This window comes from Misgurnus anguillicaudatus, chromosome 11, assembly GCF_027580225.2.
Source record: "Misgurnus anguillicaudatus chromosome 11, ASM2758022v2, whole genome shotgun sequence".
NCBI classification, from domain to species: Eukaryota; Metazoa; Chordata; class Actinopteri; order Cypriniformes; family Cobitidae; genus Misgurnus; species Misgurnus anguillicaudatus.
The window spans coordinates 27,320,430-27,337,089 of NC_073347.2; the positions used below are offsets into that span (position 1 = coordinate 27,320,430).

The following is a 16,660-nucleotide window of genomic DNA, read 5'->3' on the forward strand; positions in this document are numbered from 1 at the left end:
AAATTTCTAATGCAACAACTTGTTTGCATCATCGTTTAAAAAAAAGGTCCACTAAGGTCAAGCTTTCTTCTTGTTTTAATGAAGGCGGTTGTTAGACCAAAATAACGGTTTATCAGCAAAATATTTTATTATAATTTAAATATAGATGAGCATTTTAGTAATATCTTAAAATCAAAGATGACAGGGCAAAGAAATTAATTATTGAGTTCCAGCCATGGGTGCTTGCAGGATGCAAGGTCAACATTCTTTTAGCACACCACATCCTGGAATTGAGGAATGCTTGTGGTAATAAATGAACAGGGATGAGATTTACAGTGACATGCAAATACCAGCATACCTGTACAATGTGACATGCAGAATTGAAGACCCACGATTTGCATGATAGCTGCAGAATAAATCAATAACATTGATAATTAATTATTAAGTACACCATAACATCATTTGCTCCAAGGACCTCAAAGCATTTCAAGGCACACATGAACTGATAACCACATCCACGTCATCAACATTAGAACAAGAAACACAATCTCGCCACAGTAAGCAATTTCAATCTCTGTATGCACATGATTTTACAGTCTATCCAAGTTTACACAAAACAACAACTTAAAAAGGCAAGTCAAATCTCTCAACGTGCATTCTTAACAAGTTATCTCTGTCCTTTACACTTTCCACTGAAAGCAGTTTATCATGAACAATTACTCAAAGGGGTGGGCATAACTGGAAAAGAGACAAAACAAGGCATTCTTTAGAAGCTGTCGCCGTAAGTTCAGGGGAAACGTTGATGGGGTCAAAAGAGACTATATTTATAAGAATATAATGCACTCCAGCAGACATTCCACGGGGCTTTATCTGCTAAATCTCATGCACATAACAGTGGGCAAACAACTTTTTCTACCTCTTAAAAACTAGGAAAACTCAAATGCAGAAGTTAAGCAGTGACAGCAAGGTTGAACATTTATTTATGGCAGAAAATAATGCACTGCAGGCAAGCATGTGGCTATAAGCCAGTGTTACTCAACCAGGGGGCTGGGGGCCTCAACAAACATCCAAGGGGGCCTCAAGATTTCTTGAACAAAACAAGCATTAACACATATATATATATACATATATACACACCTCAAAATCATGGTATTACTTAGTGTTAGGTTAGTTTTATAACAAATATACTTTAAATCCATCTAGTTTCAATAATATTTTATTTTGGGTAGGAATTGTGCGGGGGGGCTTCAAATACTGTTGTTGACAGTGGGGGGCCTTGAAGTCAAAAAGATCCACTGCTTCAGGCCAACAAGAGCTTTGGGGAAAGAAAAGCTGCCAGAACCAGCTGTGCAATGCACACTGCTCTCAAAACTGCCCCAAACAGGATAAATGGCAGGGACAAAACACGTTTGTGAACAAGCAGTGATGCAAAAACAAATAAACACTCAAATTCCCCGATTACAAAACACAGAAATTAGGATGATGCACGTAAAATCCCAGAATTCCTGCGCAGACGGCTGACTTCTGGGAATCGCAAATCTAACATTTCCCCAACTCAGTGTGTTTGACTCATAGCCAGGACTCGTGACGGACCGGCTTGACATTTTATATTCAATCTTGCCTGTTCCTTCAACGTCCAAATTTAAATAAAGTTAAACACAGTAAATCCCTGTTGCTCAATTGGTAGGAAACTACGCTGCCAACGCAAAGGTTGTGGGTTCGATCCTGGGAACAAAGTGAAAACACAAAAATGGGTACCGTGAATGAGTTAAGGTGCTTTGGATAAAAGCGCCTGTAAAACGTAAATGTAAAATGTTTGTTGTGTGGGATTTTTCCGTTGAACCAGCACCGGGGCAATGATGCAAACAAACTTGTAAGTTACCGACAACAAAAGTTTATAATCGCACCCATAAAACAGTATTTTATACCCTGTGATCCGTCCCTGCAACGTTGCATTTAAATAACACCCAGTTCGGACACTTTATAAGGCACAGAGTAAAGTACAAGGAAAAACATATACCATACATACAAGTAACTCGCGCGCTAGCTGAACACAATGATCTTGCACATAGACGCACAATCCCATTACCTTACCAACATGTCCGCTTATTTCCATGAACGTTGAGCTTTTCGCGCAGATATAATCGTGCACATGCTTCCTTTGAAGCCGCGTTTTAAATCCCTTGGAAAAAAGTTTGCAACTTTAATGTGCAATTTTGCTTAAGTGTTGCGCTGCAAGCGAATCACTTTGTGGCAGGATGCAGGTTAGACTTCTTCTGCGCATGCGCATTAGGCTCTCGCAATGCATTCTCTACGGGAGCACTATTTGGCAGTGTGTTGTGAATCCCGGCAGTGTAGTTGCGTGATCGCATACACACACTGTAACTTAAACACACAGTCACTGGCTTTTCTTACCTGGTATCATCTGGAGGCTCCATAATCGGGGCCAAATCGACGGGATGGCTCTCTTCTCACCCGTGCATGAATCAGTACATTTCCAAGAAAATAAAGCTTTGCAAAGACGAGTGGGTGCTGTAGGTCCCGGTGCACACTTTTCTTTCACTATCCGTCTGCAGAGTTGAGGCTCGCCCGTGTGTGCACTGACGCCATGTTTCCAGCGAGCCGCTGATGAGGGAGTGACACGCGCTCTACGGCAGCTCGTGCAGTACACCAGACTCGCCGGCCGGATCACGGCCGCCCCAATCAGACGCGCCCAGGAATTGCAGAACAAAGAGCTTATACAAAAGATCCATCTGCCGGTTTTGTCCTTTTTTGTGCTTTAATCTAGGGCGGTGGATCTCAACCTTTTTGACGTAAGGTCCCCCATTGTCCACAACAATATTTGAAGGCGGCCCCACTCAGAATTTTCACAATTTCTATCCAAATACTCTAAAGCTTGGCATAACAATAAAATCGTATGTGTTTATTACAATAAAACAAGAGGAAAGTAGATTTTTATTATTTTAGCATATTTTAATGCTTGTTCTGTCATAGTTGCATAAGCAATTATATGAGGCCCCCTTGGAAGTTTATTGAGGCCCCCTAGTGAGCCCCTGCCCTCTGGTTGAGAAACTCTGATATAGGGCATGAAGCGAATAAATATTATGTGTCCAAAAATAATAGATAAATAGTAATTAAAATAAATAAAATTGAAGACTGTAGGTCAAAAACTTTACAAAACACAAGTGAAAAGAAAATAATAATAAATCTAAAAGCTACACTTTCAGAAAAGAAAGTGTATTTATGTAAAAGAAGCAATGGATAGCTTTAACCTTATTAAATCATAAGATATTAATACATCATTATCAAAATCACCTGCATTCTTTCACTGTGTTCATGTACAATGGATTGTATGTAAACTGTATGTTATTGATCTTTCATTGTCTGATTGTCATAAACTCAACTGTTACTAATAATGTCATATAATGCAATGGATAAAGCGGACAAAATATTCTGCATAAACTCCTATATGGGGGCAGACATTCATACACTCTCAGAAAAACAGGAACAAAAGCAGTCACTTGGGCAGTACCATCTTAAATAGTACATCGTTGTACATAAAGAGTACATATTAGTACCTCAAATGTACATATTGGTATACATATCATATTAAAAAGAGACATAGGACCTTTTAAAAAGGTATGTCCCAGTGTTAGCATGTGTCCTTTCTTTCTGAGAGTATATCTTTGTGTCTTAGAGCGCACTTGATGCTGATGAAAAAGGTTTTTGTATTCATTTTCAATCAAGATTGAGGGAGTAACAGAGCAAAGAACAGGTAAAGGTTAGTATTTGTAAATTTAAAGTTTTATAGAAAACTGACTAAACTGGAATATGGATTGATTAGGTGGATGTCCAAGAGACACGTGCCCACATGTATTATGGACATGCCAGTGCCACACACGTCAAAGTATGTCCATTAAAGACTGTGTCGGCTGCTTTAACATGTTTTCTCACTAGGTGGCGCTATTTACCTTAAACACCTGCTTACAGTGACTACCAGGCTACATAATAATCTTTTCAAGATGCTAATGGTGCTTCTTCGAGCAGACTTGAACTTCATTGATAATATATGAATCTTTTTCCAAAATAAGAGCATCATACAGATGCAGCATCTTTTTATAAGACCAAAAATATTTGAAAAACAATCTCACATATTTAATTTTCTAAAATGTTAATTATTCATTGCTTATTTTCCTCAGACATACACACACACAAGTTTATTTTGCCCAGCAGTAAACAGTCGTTTTCAATCAACCTTAGCCGATACTTCCCAATACATAATCTTAAAATTACACACAATCACTCACAGACCAGCATCTATTTAAGGACGTTGTACAAATTGGTAGAGAAAAGGCACAAAAATCATGTAAAGTTCACATAATGCTTGTTTAAAAGGATATTTGATTTTTTTGTTTTTAAGAAAAATCTGACCACAGTGCTTTTTACCATATTTTAGTTACAAAAGGCACAAAGCAGTCATATTTTTTATGACATTCTGGATTTTAACAGCTGTTGCAAATTCAAAAATAGTCTTAAGAGTCTTTTAAAGTTACTGCACTGCAGACTTTAGACCCATAGGTTAGACCCAAGGTTCTTAGACCCATAATGCATCTATTCATAGTAAAAAGTGAGTTTAAGTCAACAGCACAAAAGGGAACATATACAAACATATAATGAAAATTGTGGCACATTTTGATACCATCAGAAAAGTGTTGGAAAGAGGAAACCCGATAAAAATGACTTAGCAGATCAAAATTGATGCTTAGGTTTTGCAAACCTAAATCCGACCTCTTGTTGCTGATTTCCCACAAGATCATAAGCCAGGTTATCGCAATCCTTTCTGCGTGTGTGCGCACGCATGCGTGTTGGTTTTAAGTAGATCTTGAATGGCAACCTTGCCAAATTATATGTTTTTAAAGCTAAAAATATCTGTCAAAAAGTCAAAAAGAATCTTAGTCCGTTCTGTGCCCAGTGTGGCTGCATTTTGCAACACTGTTTGCATTAACAACTTAGGCCTTCTTTTGTATTTTTATGTTCAGTTTTGCCATGGTTAATTTTCCACATGCTGCTATGTAGAACAAATGTGACCCTGCTTCTGAAAACCAGGCTAAAGTCTCAAAATCAAATTGAGATAACGAGCATCAAAGTTTAATTTCAACCATTAATTTCACATTGATTTCAATCTGGCATAATCTTACAATAAAGCTATCAGTTTATACAGTTAATCTCAAAAAGATTATTTAACCTTTTTTTCCACAGGCAGGGCCTGAACCGAAATGCTCAAATGAACAAATGGGTGAATGAGGATGAGACCTTATCCCACCCTATCCAACCTGCAGATTGCCACTGAAGGCAAATTCCAAACGGCGCCTTGAACCTTGGGTAAGGGGGACGCCAGGGGAAATATATTTCCAGATAAAGATAACATTTATTGCTCCCATTGAAAAGTTTCTTTTAAACATCCACATTATGGAACAAACTTGCTCTGTAGCCTGATACAGTACTGTTTATTTCCGATTGGAATTCGCTCCAAAGCTTGTTGCCATAGAAACAGTTGCCCGCTTGCTATGACGTCTGAGCATCTTCGTAAAACAAGGCGTGTAAGGGACCGAGGAGAAATCATCACACTTGTGAAATATGTGTGCCATAGGCCTTGAATTTGCGACTGTTAAGTTATCAGTCAGGTTAAAACACTTTATTACAACACAGGGTTAAAGTCTATGTTGTATTATGAAACGTGAGCAGATATAGGCATATCACAAAACAGACCGTCATATTTTTTTTAACTTGTTTTAGTATTCAGACATTCAGTTGAAGAATAGACATTCACAATTTCTTTGTTTTGATAGATGTTTATTTATTAGTCTGTGCAATAAACATAATGTAGGCTAGCATATCAGTGTCACATTAATAACATTAGCTGACAGAGAGAAAAAGAAATAAAAACAAATTTACATAAATTTCAGAGCTTTTAATATATCATATCTTTTCAGCACTTTTTTGTTTTTATTTTGTTCCAAAGTGCTTTTCATATAAAATGTGATTTTTTTTTAGTTTCCAAAGAATCCATGTTTTTTCACGTTTATGGTATTTTTCTAATATAAATAACTGCATAATATAATCTCTCTTCTCTTTCGAAAGTATATTTCTTTAATGTTACCTGGTGGGCGAGAATGAGTGACGTCACGTCCCCCTTTCGCCCCGAGCGCGAGCACCACTTCACCGCCACATCATCCGCCAGTTCGCGCAATCTGAAAGCAGAGGGCGAGAAAATATACGCGAATTAAAGAAAAGCCCATATCCGCGATACTTTTACACCGCGGATTTTTATTCACGAATGATTTCAGCTTTGAACTCAGAGTAGCCGCTTTAACAAAGGACATCTAGGCTACGACAAAACTAAACGACACAAGCCCGACATCACTATCTGTTCTAACAGGAAGGATAAAGATGCTTCAGTCTCTCGCCGGTAATTCGTGCGTCCGCTTGATCCAAAGCAACAAATCGGCGTGGTATTTTCTGTTCCTGGTGCTCGGTTATATTCTATATCTCATATTCGGAGCGGTCGTGTTCTCTTCGGTGGAGCTGCCGTATGAAGATCTCCTGCGCCAGAAGCTCCGAGCGACCAAACGTCAGTTTCTCCAGGAACATCAATGCCTGTCTGAGGAAAGACTGGAGGAATTCTTGTCCAAAGCGCTCGAAGCAAGCAACTATGGTGTATCCATCCTTAACAACGCATCGGCCAGCTGGAACTGGGACTTCACATCCTCCCTGTTTTTTGCCAGCACTGTGTTATCCACCACAGGTGAGAATTTGTGCATTGTAGGTTTGCTTTTAAAAAATTGAAATTTGACAGAATGAACTGGAATAAATGTTCACGTGGCATGCTTAGGGATCAAAAACAACCTATTTATAATTTTCAGTTTGATGATACTGTAGAGTTAGGCTATTTGTTAACTTATGACCCATATTTAAATGCCGCACTTTAAGTGGGCCTCAACGATGGCAGACCTGCTATAAAATATTAGTTTGCCATTAAAACCATTACAAAAATACACCTAAAGAACCCAACACATTACCAGTAGAGACCTACAGAGACCATTACACATATTAAAACCAATAGAATTCTAATTACAACCATTAAATTCAATATAATTTCTCTGATGGTTTGGTTGGTCTCAGGACGTAAAGACCCCCCATTGTATTTTAAGACTCCTTTTCAAGTGGGGGACCAGTTTGTGCACATTCCTTATAACAAATTAACCTAAAATAGCACTAATTATATACGTTTCTTTTCTTCTGTTCTTGTTCTCTTCCTTTTCTTTGTTGACTGTTTAAAGCAGCCCCATTTGTGTCATTTAATACCTGGCTTAACACAGCAGTGTTGTTACCTTAGACAGATACAGTATCTTGTTCTCAGACAGACATTAAAAAACACCAACTTTATAGCTGATCTCTAGAATTTGAAATTTCCAGGTTATTTCGTTGTAACAGCAGAGTAAAGAAAGCTAAAACAGATTTAGCTTAAAGAAATGATGCCTATTTTTAAGAACATTAAAATGTATTGGCTGGCAATGCTGACAATAATGTGATTGAAGTAATTCAGGGCTCCAGACTGCCACCAAATGGAGTGCCACTGAATTTGTGCGACCAGTAAATTTTACCACTTTTTTTGTGATGTGACACTGAATTTGAAAACAGCACATTGTGCTTTCTGCATCTATCATTAAAGTATTTATTAGTAATACAGTGAAAATTAGTAGAAATGTGAATATTTGGTTAGCATGTTGATTTACAATGTGTGCCCCTACATTTTCTGGTTGCACCCCTAAAATTTTCAGTTGGGGGCCACTGTGCTCCTAGTGAAAAATTTTAGTTTGGAGCCCTGTAATTGAATAGAGAGTGAAAGATGTCATATGTAAAACGTTTATTGTTTTGTTAGATTCACTAAGTTATATAGATATACATTTGCATTTACAGTATGTTACCCAAAAGATATTTTAAATCTTCATTCTTAATAGGGAACTTTGAACATGTGACAGGTGATTATTTAGAGGAATGATGCCTTTGCAGTAACCACAGTTTTCTCATTTGGCACAGGTGCATGGGGGCTCTTAAGTGCATGCTTCTCGTTTTAGTAAAAGTAAGGGAATAGCAGGTGTGAGCTATATTGAAATGATGAAAAATGAAAATGTCACAAAGCTCAGTTACTCACATGTGTGTCATGTTTTAGCAGTTCTCTTTTGTGTGGTTCCTCTTTAAACAACAACTTAAAATAGAAATTATCTAGAAAATATGTATTTTTATCTTTAAAAAAAAATTAAACATACCTAAGTAAAGGCTTCCAGAGTTTATTTTAAATTAGGAAATTGCTATTTGTTGTTTTGGTGTTGTTGAAGTCTTACACCACTGTGTACTTTATGAGCACTTAAAGGAACAGTATGTAAGAAATTTATATCAATTAATCATAAAAGGGCCCGGATATGTCACTAGACATTAAGAAATCACGACCTAACGTAAATGCGTAGTGACGTAGGGAGGTCACGTGTTACATATATAAAACGCAAATTTGCAGACCATTGTAAACAATAAACTGACACAAAGACATTAATTAGTATATCAGTTGACATATAACAACGTAGGAACGGTCCTCTTTCAACACATTTGTAAACACTGGGGCGGAGTTTCACGTTCGTCCTCTGTGACCTCTTGACGTCATGACGTATTGCGTGGGGTCACGCTGGCGGATCACGACCGGATCTAGACGAGAAGTTGTGGTTTAAAAGTGGATATTTTTTATTTTTCTTGTCAAAAATGACAATCGTTTCGCTAGATAAGACCCTTATGCCTCGTTTGGGATAATTTCCTTTGAAACTCCGTTGAAAAAAACTGTTAAGTGTTGAGTTAAGTATTAAGTGTTGGGCTCTATTAAAGTCCATTAAAATGAGAAAAATCCTGCAGTGTTTTCCTCAAAAAACATAATTTCTTCTCGACTGAACAAAGAAAGACATCAACATTTTGGATGACATGGTGGTGAGTAAATTATCTGGATTTTTCTTTAAAAAAAATTGAATATTCCTTTAAGGGATAGTTCACCCAAAAATGAAAAATCTGTCATCTTGTTGTTACAAACCTGTATACGTTTCTTGAACACAAAGGAAAATATTTTGAGAAATGTTTGTAACCAAACCGTTCGTAGACCTCATCCACAGTATTCTCTTTTTTTCTACTACAGTATGGAAGTGAATGGGGTCCACAAACGGTATGGTTAAAAACATTTCTCAAAATATCTTCCTTTGTGTTCATCCGAACAAAGACATTTATGCGGGCTTGTAATAACATGAGGGTGAGTAAATGATGACAGAATTTTCATTTTTGGGCGACTATCCCTTTAGGCAACATGTTCTTGTGAGAAATCAGCAACAGGAGGTTGGATTTAGGTGTGCAAACAGATCTGATGAGTCATTTTTAACCATGTGTTTCCTACATGAATTTGAATGGTCTTTCTAACGCTGTTTATGATAGCATCAGAACATGTCATCACTATTGTTCACCACGTTTGCATATGTGTCGTATGAATAATAATTATGCACAGCACAGTATATCTATAGTCAGTGTATTATCCTGTATCCTAAGTGTCTTGTGTGCCATACTTTTCATTTATAAAATACTTTAGTCTGCATTTTAAAGCGAGGCTGTGTCAGAGGTCTGGGGCATTTAGTGAGACCCTAAGGCTGAATGTATGGGTACATAATACATATCACTTATGTGAGGTTCTGCATTTTATGAGCTCAAATGAGATTCACACTGCTAAGAGTGGAAATGAGAGCAGTGATTGGTTTATTGTTAATCCGCTATGGTTCCCAATCTGGCAACAGGACAGTATTTTGTTTTATATGCAGGTATCTCTTGAAAATGTGTAAAGATGAAGATAATATGTGCATAACGCAATCATTTCATTGACTTATCCGGCTGTCTTATCATTTACAGGATATGGTCACACTGCCCCTCTATCTGATGGAGGAAAGGCTTTCTGTATCATTTACTCTGTGATCGGCATTCCCTTTACCCTTCTCTTCCTCACGGCTGTGGTGCAAAGGATCATGGTGTTCAGCACATGGCGACCCATTATGTACATACACACACGCTGGGGCCTGTCCAAACCCGTGGTGGCACTCGTTCACGCAACCCTACTGGCAGTTGTGGCAGTTTCCTGTTTTTTCCTCATCCCCGCTGCCATCTTTTCTGTGATGGAAGCGAACTGGAACTTTCTGGAATCCTTCTACTTCTGTTTTATCTCGCTCTCCACCATCGGCCTGGGTGACTACGTACCTGGAGAGGCCTTTAACCAGAAGTTTAGGGAGCTCTACAAACTGGGAATCACTGGTATGTGAGGTTTTATTTATTTTATATATAAACTATTTTAGTTAAATGTGCATTGTGTAACTTTAATAAGGATCTCTTGAAAAAGAATGCAATATAATATACATGACTATATTATCAGTGCTGTATGAAGACATTACAAAATGAACTGTATTGTTTTTATTACTTTAGAATGAGATGTTTTTATCTACATACACCACGGGTCACCTGGCATAAACTTTTAAACAAAGCAGGGTATATTGCATTCAGGATATATATCAATATATTTAATCCTTAGGTTTAAAATCTTTACCTTTGCATTGCTAATGCAATGCTCTACCTGTTGAGCTACAGGATCCCCATCCTTAAAATAAATTATTTAACAAATATGGTTGTATTTGCCAAATTGCTGCCATTTGTTTCTCTTAATAAAATGAATAAAATGTTACAATGTGCATTACAGGTCCTCATAATTCTCAAGCCTTTTTTGTCCGTGTAAATGATACTTAAATCCCTAAACGCACAAGCCTTTAGATTAAACGCCACTGCTTTCTGCACTGCTCAGCATGATATACAAGTAAAATACTTGTCTGACTTCCTGTATATCAAAAAATCTTCATATGTCTGTTGTCATAGAAACAGACAAGAAGTACAAAGGAAGTGCAACTCACTCAAGGACTGTTTTGCGGGGTACAAAACGCTTTTGGGTCGCTGTGCTTTACCACTCCATCTAGCGGTTGCATTACAGACCACATCAAAAATTTCACATGGATTTCATCCTTATTTGGGTTTAAATGGTACAGATGGTGCCACTTACTATTAGTCATGCGGGGGATGTTGAAAAACGGTCATGTGTGCTATAGCGTAGTTGTGGAGGATGAGAAAGCACACACAGCCATATAAATTAACAATTTCTTGTACTCCCTTTGATGCTCTGTAATGTATGTACTATTTTTGACGTTGTTGAGATTAAAGACAAGAGGATTTGGTGATTTAATCTTAACAGGTAGATCAGTTGGTAAAGTATTGGGCAACACAAAAGGTTGTGGGTTCAATCCCAGGGAGCCAACAGTGATAATAATAGGCTGTGTGAGTTATAGCTTAAATGCGCTGTACGTTGCTTTAGATAAAAGCATCTGTCAAATGCATGAATGTAAATGTAAACAGGTGGCATGAAACACCATTCACAGCCCATATTTCTGAAATGTGATGCATTTCCAGGATAAAATAAGGTAATGAATAAGAAAACTTGTGGCAGGACAGATCATGGCTTGACTTTGCTGCTGTAACATGGCTGCAATAGCAGGGGACTATTTTCATGAGCCGTGTAATATCATTGTGCCTGCTGCAGCCATGTTACAGCAGCAAAGTCCTTGATTATTAGGCCAGAATGAGAGTATAGTTCCTAGCCATATCGGCCTAGAAAATCACAACTTTTAATTTTCAGTCTGTCACGATATAACTACAGAAGAGTTACGTTTTAAATAGAAAAAAATCGCAAACTCTCTGGTTATTTTTTTGTGCGATGCTAATGGTCTAATCGGATTCAATGGATTTTGCTAAGCTATGCTAAAAATGATACAGCCAGACAGGGAGATCAGCTGAATGAATTCCAAAACGGTAAAAATCAAATGTTCAACTCTAGGTGAGCTGGAAAGTGAGCCTATTTTCAAAAAAAAGTGGAGGGTCCCTTCAAATAATATTCAAGGATTATGCATGCACAATAAGATCAGGATCTTGTATAATGAAAGTAAACAGAGATAATCATATGACCTTATAGTTGACACACATTGTTGGCTAACAGGTGTTACAGTGTCTATTTATAACAGTGTAAACAGACCTCAAGGTTAAAGGGCACTAAATCAAGATGACAATTGCAAGTGAAAACAATATCTGGATTTCCAATCTTTTCAAAATTGCAAAAAGAAAAAGAAAAACAAACAAATGCGAATTGCGTAAGTTTTTCTATGAAGTTGAAGTTGGAGTGTTCTTTTCTAAAATTCGAGAAAATCCTCCGCTACACCTTTAAGACAGGACAGCGTTTAGTTATGATTGGGCAAGTTATCAATTTACTAGCAGTGCAGCTTGTAATTGCCAAACTGTATGTTGTGCACAGAAGAAGAAATGTAGAGTTTTGATGAAGGCACTAGCAGCAAGGGCATTGCGACGACATCAAGCCCCATATATGGGAAAGACAACGTCAGCTGATAAAGCCAGACCATCAGTCACGTGGGTTTAATGTTCGCTATGTCAGAATTTATTCGGAAAATGCATTTTCATCTCCGTTTATTTGCATTTATTCTTAATCGCATTAGTTAAAAGTGGCCGAAAAAAGTTTTGCTTATTAAAGGGACACTCCACTTTTTTTTGACACTAGGCTCATTTTCCAGTTCCCCTAGAGTTAAACATTTGATTTTACCGTTTTGGAATCCATTCAGCTGATCTCCGGGTCTGGCGCTACCACTTTTAGCATAACTTAGCATAATCCATTGAATCTGATTAGACCATTAGCATCGCGCTCATAAATGACTAAAGGGTTGCGATATTTTTCTATTTAAAACTTGACTCTTCTGTAGTCATTACACAGTGCCTGAAAATAGTGGCCTGCTGTTGAAGGTTGCCAGGGGGACTATTTTTGGGAGTTGCGTAATATTATTGCGCCTGCTTAAGCCATGGTACGGCCGCATAGTCCTTGATAATTATGCCGGAATGAGAGTATAGTTTCTTATCATATCAGCCTAGAAAATTGCAACTTTTAATTTCTGTCAGTCTTAGTACACGATGTAACTACAGAAGAGTCAAGTTTTAAATAAGAAAAATAATAAAATATCGAAACTCTTTGGTCATTTTTGAGCGTGATGCTAATGGTCTAATCAGATTCAAAGGATTATGCTAAGCTATGCTAAAAGTGGGTACCGCCAGACCCCGAGATCGGCTGAATGGATTCCAAAACTGTAAAAATCATCACTCGTTTCATATGCAAGGGTTCAAAATGCTAAGAGACATGACTATAAAAGTAATAATAAATAAAACCAACTCATCTTTGTGTCCCACAGTCTATCTTCTTCTTGGCCTGATTGCCATGCTGGTCGTGTTGGAGACCTTTTGCGAGCTCCAGCAGTTGAAGCAACTGAGGAAGATGTTTTACCTGAAGAAGCAGAAACCCCAGGACCGCCTGGCCATCATGGAGCATGACCAACTGAACTTTAACTCTATGGCCGATGGCTCCATCAATTCACCCCAAGAGGATAAACACGAAGCATTTGTGGATTTCCCTGTCCTGACCTCTCCTGGTGGTGATGACCAGATGATCAGATAAACATCTTGACATCGTTAGCCAAGGGGTCTCCAACATGTGGCTTGCAGGTGATTGGTTGACCACTACAGCAGGAAGCCAGACACGTGCCACAAAATGGCAAAAATTACCTAAATATATACCTTGATATTTACATATTCCAAAGCAGTTCCAGTTCAACTTTCTGCTCTTGGACGTATTTATATCCATCCACCACCAATATGGATTTAAAACCATGCGTATTTGCATGCTAAACTCTTGATAGCGGTAATGATCTCGTTTTCTAGGTCAGAGAGTCCAAATCTAAATTTTGTTACTCTAAATTTTAATATAGTTTTAAAGTCCTTTTGCCCCTTGACCATGTCTGGCCAGATGTTTTTAATATAAAAAAAATGTTGTGAGGAGACCTATGGTGTTGGAGACCCATGCCATCAAACATTGTAGATGTTGCACATCGTCTTTAAGTTTTATTTCAGACTTGTGTGATCGACCTTGTGAGCTTTACTTGAGTAAGACTTCAAAGATATCTGCTACTAGTGTTCATAGAAACCATTTTGCTCTACTGCGTAGAAATGTTATCAGTAACTATGATGCACTGTACTGCAGTATATACTGCAGAAGATTTAGCATGTGTAGCATAAGTGTAAAAACACAAACATACTGTTCACAATGAGGGACTATTGTGGCTAAGACAAGGGATATTTTAGATGTGTTATAAAGGGAAAAAAGCATTTGATTGTGCAAAACAAAGCAGCTATGCTACCCAGCATCATTCTTGTGATGAATGAGGGATGTTTAACCTTAGTCTACTCTATATATTCAAATGCTTGAGACAGTTTACATGAATTATTGAGCCTATGGTAGAAAGTGGTCCCATATGATATCAAATGTCTACTGAGGTATACTGAGATTTTGGCACAATGCAGTTACATACCAAAACAATTGATACTAATAGTTTATTAGCATTACTGGTTGCCTGGATAAGACTTTAAAAAAAGTTTTTTGTGGCTAATTTATTAAATGCTAAGAAACATGCTTGAAATGTTGTTTACAAATAAATACATGTATGTTTATATTATAAGAACGACTGTTGTAGAAATAGACTGATGGCTACCAGTATGATCACGTTACAGCAGATTGTGTTATAATGCGACATAGGGGTGGGACAATACATCGATATGGCAATGTATTGTTGTCCGTCTGGCATAAAATATCGATAATTAAATTAATAAAACAAGATGCTCTTAAAAGATTTCTCAGCATCATTACTTCATGGCTTAAGTAACAATAGCAGGAGAATATTTTTGGACACTGCGAAATATTACTACGCCTGCTGCAGCCATGTTAAGACAGCAAAGTCCTTGATTATTAGGCCGGAATGAAAGAATGGTTCCTAGCCATATCGGCCTAGAAAATCGCAACTTTTAATTTTTTGTCAGTCTTAGCACACTATTTAACAAAAGAAAAATCAAGTTTTAAATAGGAAAAATATTGAAACTATTTGGTTATTTTTAGCGTGATGCTAATGGTCTAATCAGATTCAATGGATTATGCTAAACTATGCTAAAAGTGCTACCGCCAGAACCGGAGATCAGCTGAATGGATTCCAAAATGGGAAAAATCAAATGTTTAACTCTAGGGGAGCTTGAAAATGAGCCTATTTTCAAAAAAGTGGAGTGTCCCTTTAAGGTATGCCCCCAAATTTTCTGCTTGCACTCTTAAAGTGCTCTGGAGCCCTGTAAAGTTGACCTTTCCAGGACATTTTGTTTTCATAGTTTGGCAGATATTGCAACGTATCATCACAGGGTTGGGAAGCATCGCACTTATTAGCGCAGAATCATGATACTATCGTAATAGTGTAAGCTGTGTATCGCAACCTATTGAGGGGTGTACCCTGGGATTCCCACCCCTATTGTCATAACAGTGTAACTGACACTTTTTCATCTTACTAGAATATAAAAACTGAATGTTTTAAAGACAAGTATTTTCATTTTAATGGCCATTGTTTTTGTTTAGTCATACAATGCCCTGTCTTAACACATAATCATGTGCTAAATCCAAATTCAGGTAAAGGGAACTTGAATGTGCTTATGTGATATTTACTGTGTGATTAATCAAATGCATTGTGATGTCACTGCTGTATACTTTGCTTATTTGCAGTTGATGTTTTGCTGCATGAGACTCTGTAGGGCGTTTTCCTGGACAGGGCTGAAGTGTAGTTAAAGACTAAAACGCATGTTTGGGTCATCTTAACTGAAAACAGCTTGTACTGACATATCTTAAATAAACAGCTTTTTTGATACATTTCAAATGTTGACTAGTTTATATCAAAGCCATCGTCGTGTATCATGATGCACACCTTTAATGTTTTTGTAAGGTGTGTTTATAAAACCTACTTGAATGTCCTAATATAACCAAGGCCTAGTCTAGGCTTAATCTAAACCCTGTCCGGGAAACTGACCCATTATGATAATCTGTTAACATTGTGTCAGTGCAGCACAAATCGTATTTATTTATAAGTATATATTTTGTGTATTAGTATATTTAGGTACACATAAGGGCACAAACACTGTTATAATTTGATCTGTTTTATTGTGTGAACAGCTGTTGAATAAATGCTGTCTTTCCCACAAATGCACATAAAGATTTATTCATCTGCATAGTGACCAATAAAGTCTATAAAACTGTCATGTGAAACAATTAAATTGCCTGCACAATGTTTTAAGCTATGAATTTGTGAGAAATGCACGGTAGCATTTCATTTTACACAAAAAAACTAAACCTGGATGATGAGTTTCTTTATTCTGTTGAACAAGATATTTTGATAAATGATTGTAAGTAGAATTTAAAGACAAAATGATTACAGAAACTCACAGGTTTAGAACAACTTGGTAAATGAGAATTTTAATTTTTGAGTGAATCAACCCTTTAAATCATTTAGCATCCAGAGCTATTAGCCACTGATGTTTACAATGTATGCCTACATTGAAGAAAAACTGTTTCATTCAATAATTGAGGAACAAA

The 16,660-nt window shown here is 37.3% G+C and overlaps 2 protein-coding genes across 4 annotated transcripts in view; one reads left to right on the forward strand and one right to left on the reverse strand.

Annotated features, from left to right (window-relative positions):
• map3k4 (mitogen-activated protein kinase kinase kinase 4) overlaps positions 1-2,691 on the reverse strand; it is a 41,554-nt gene extending 38,863 nt beyond the window's left edge. Inside the window, exon 1 of one of the 3 annotated variants that reach the window (XM_055169520.2) lies at positions 2,395-2,691. In XM_055169520.2, the coding sequence (XP_055025495.2) occupies positions 2,395-2,417 (23 nt within the window). In that variant the 5' untranslated portion in view covers positions 2,418-2,691. Of the gene's footprint in view, positions 1-2,068; positions 2,271-2,394 lie in introns of those variants that run through there. The other 2 variants (XM_055169522.2, XM_055169521.2) reach the window with 2 other exon arrangements.
• Positions 2,692-5,834: 3,143 nt separating this feature from the next.
• kcnk1b (potassium channel, subfamily K, member 1b) lies at positions 5,835-16,270 on the forward strand. Its single transcript, XM_055169427.2, has 3 exons — positions 5,835-6,784; positions 9,970-10,365; positions 13,398-16,270. Exons 1-3 carry the CDS (start codon positions 6,430-6,432, stop codon positions 13,658-13,660), a joined length of 1,014 nt encoding a protein of 337 aa, XP_055025402.1. The 5' UTR covers positions 5,835-6,429; the 3' UTR covers positions 13,661-16,270.
• Positions 16,271-16,660: the final 390 nt, after the last annotated feature.

Coding starts and splice junctions, on each gene's coding strand:
- kcnk1b (XM_055169427.2), top strand. CDS start 6,430: ATGCTTCAGTCTCTCGCCGGTAATTCGTGCGTCCGCTTGATCCAAAGC. Junction 6,785..9,969: donor CACTGTGTTATCCACCACAG/GTGAGAATTTGT, acceptor TATCATTTACAG/GATATGGTCACACTGCCCCT. Junction 10,366..13,397: donor CTACAAACTGGGAATCACTG/GTATGTGAGGTT, acceptor TGTGTCCCACAG/TCTATCTTCTTCTTGGCCTG.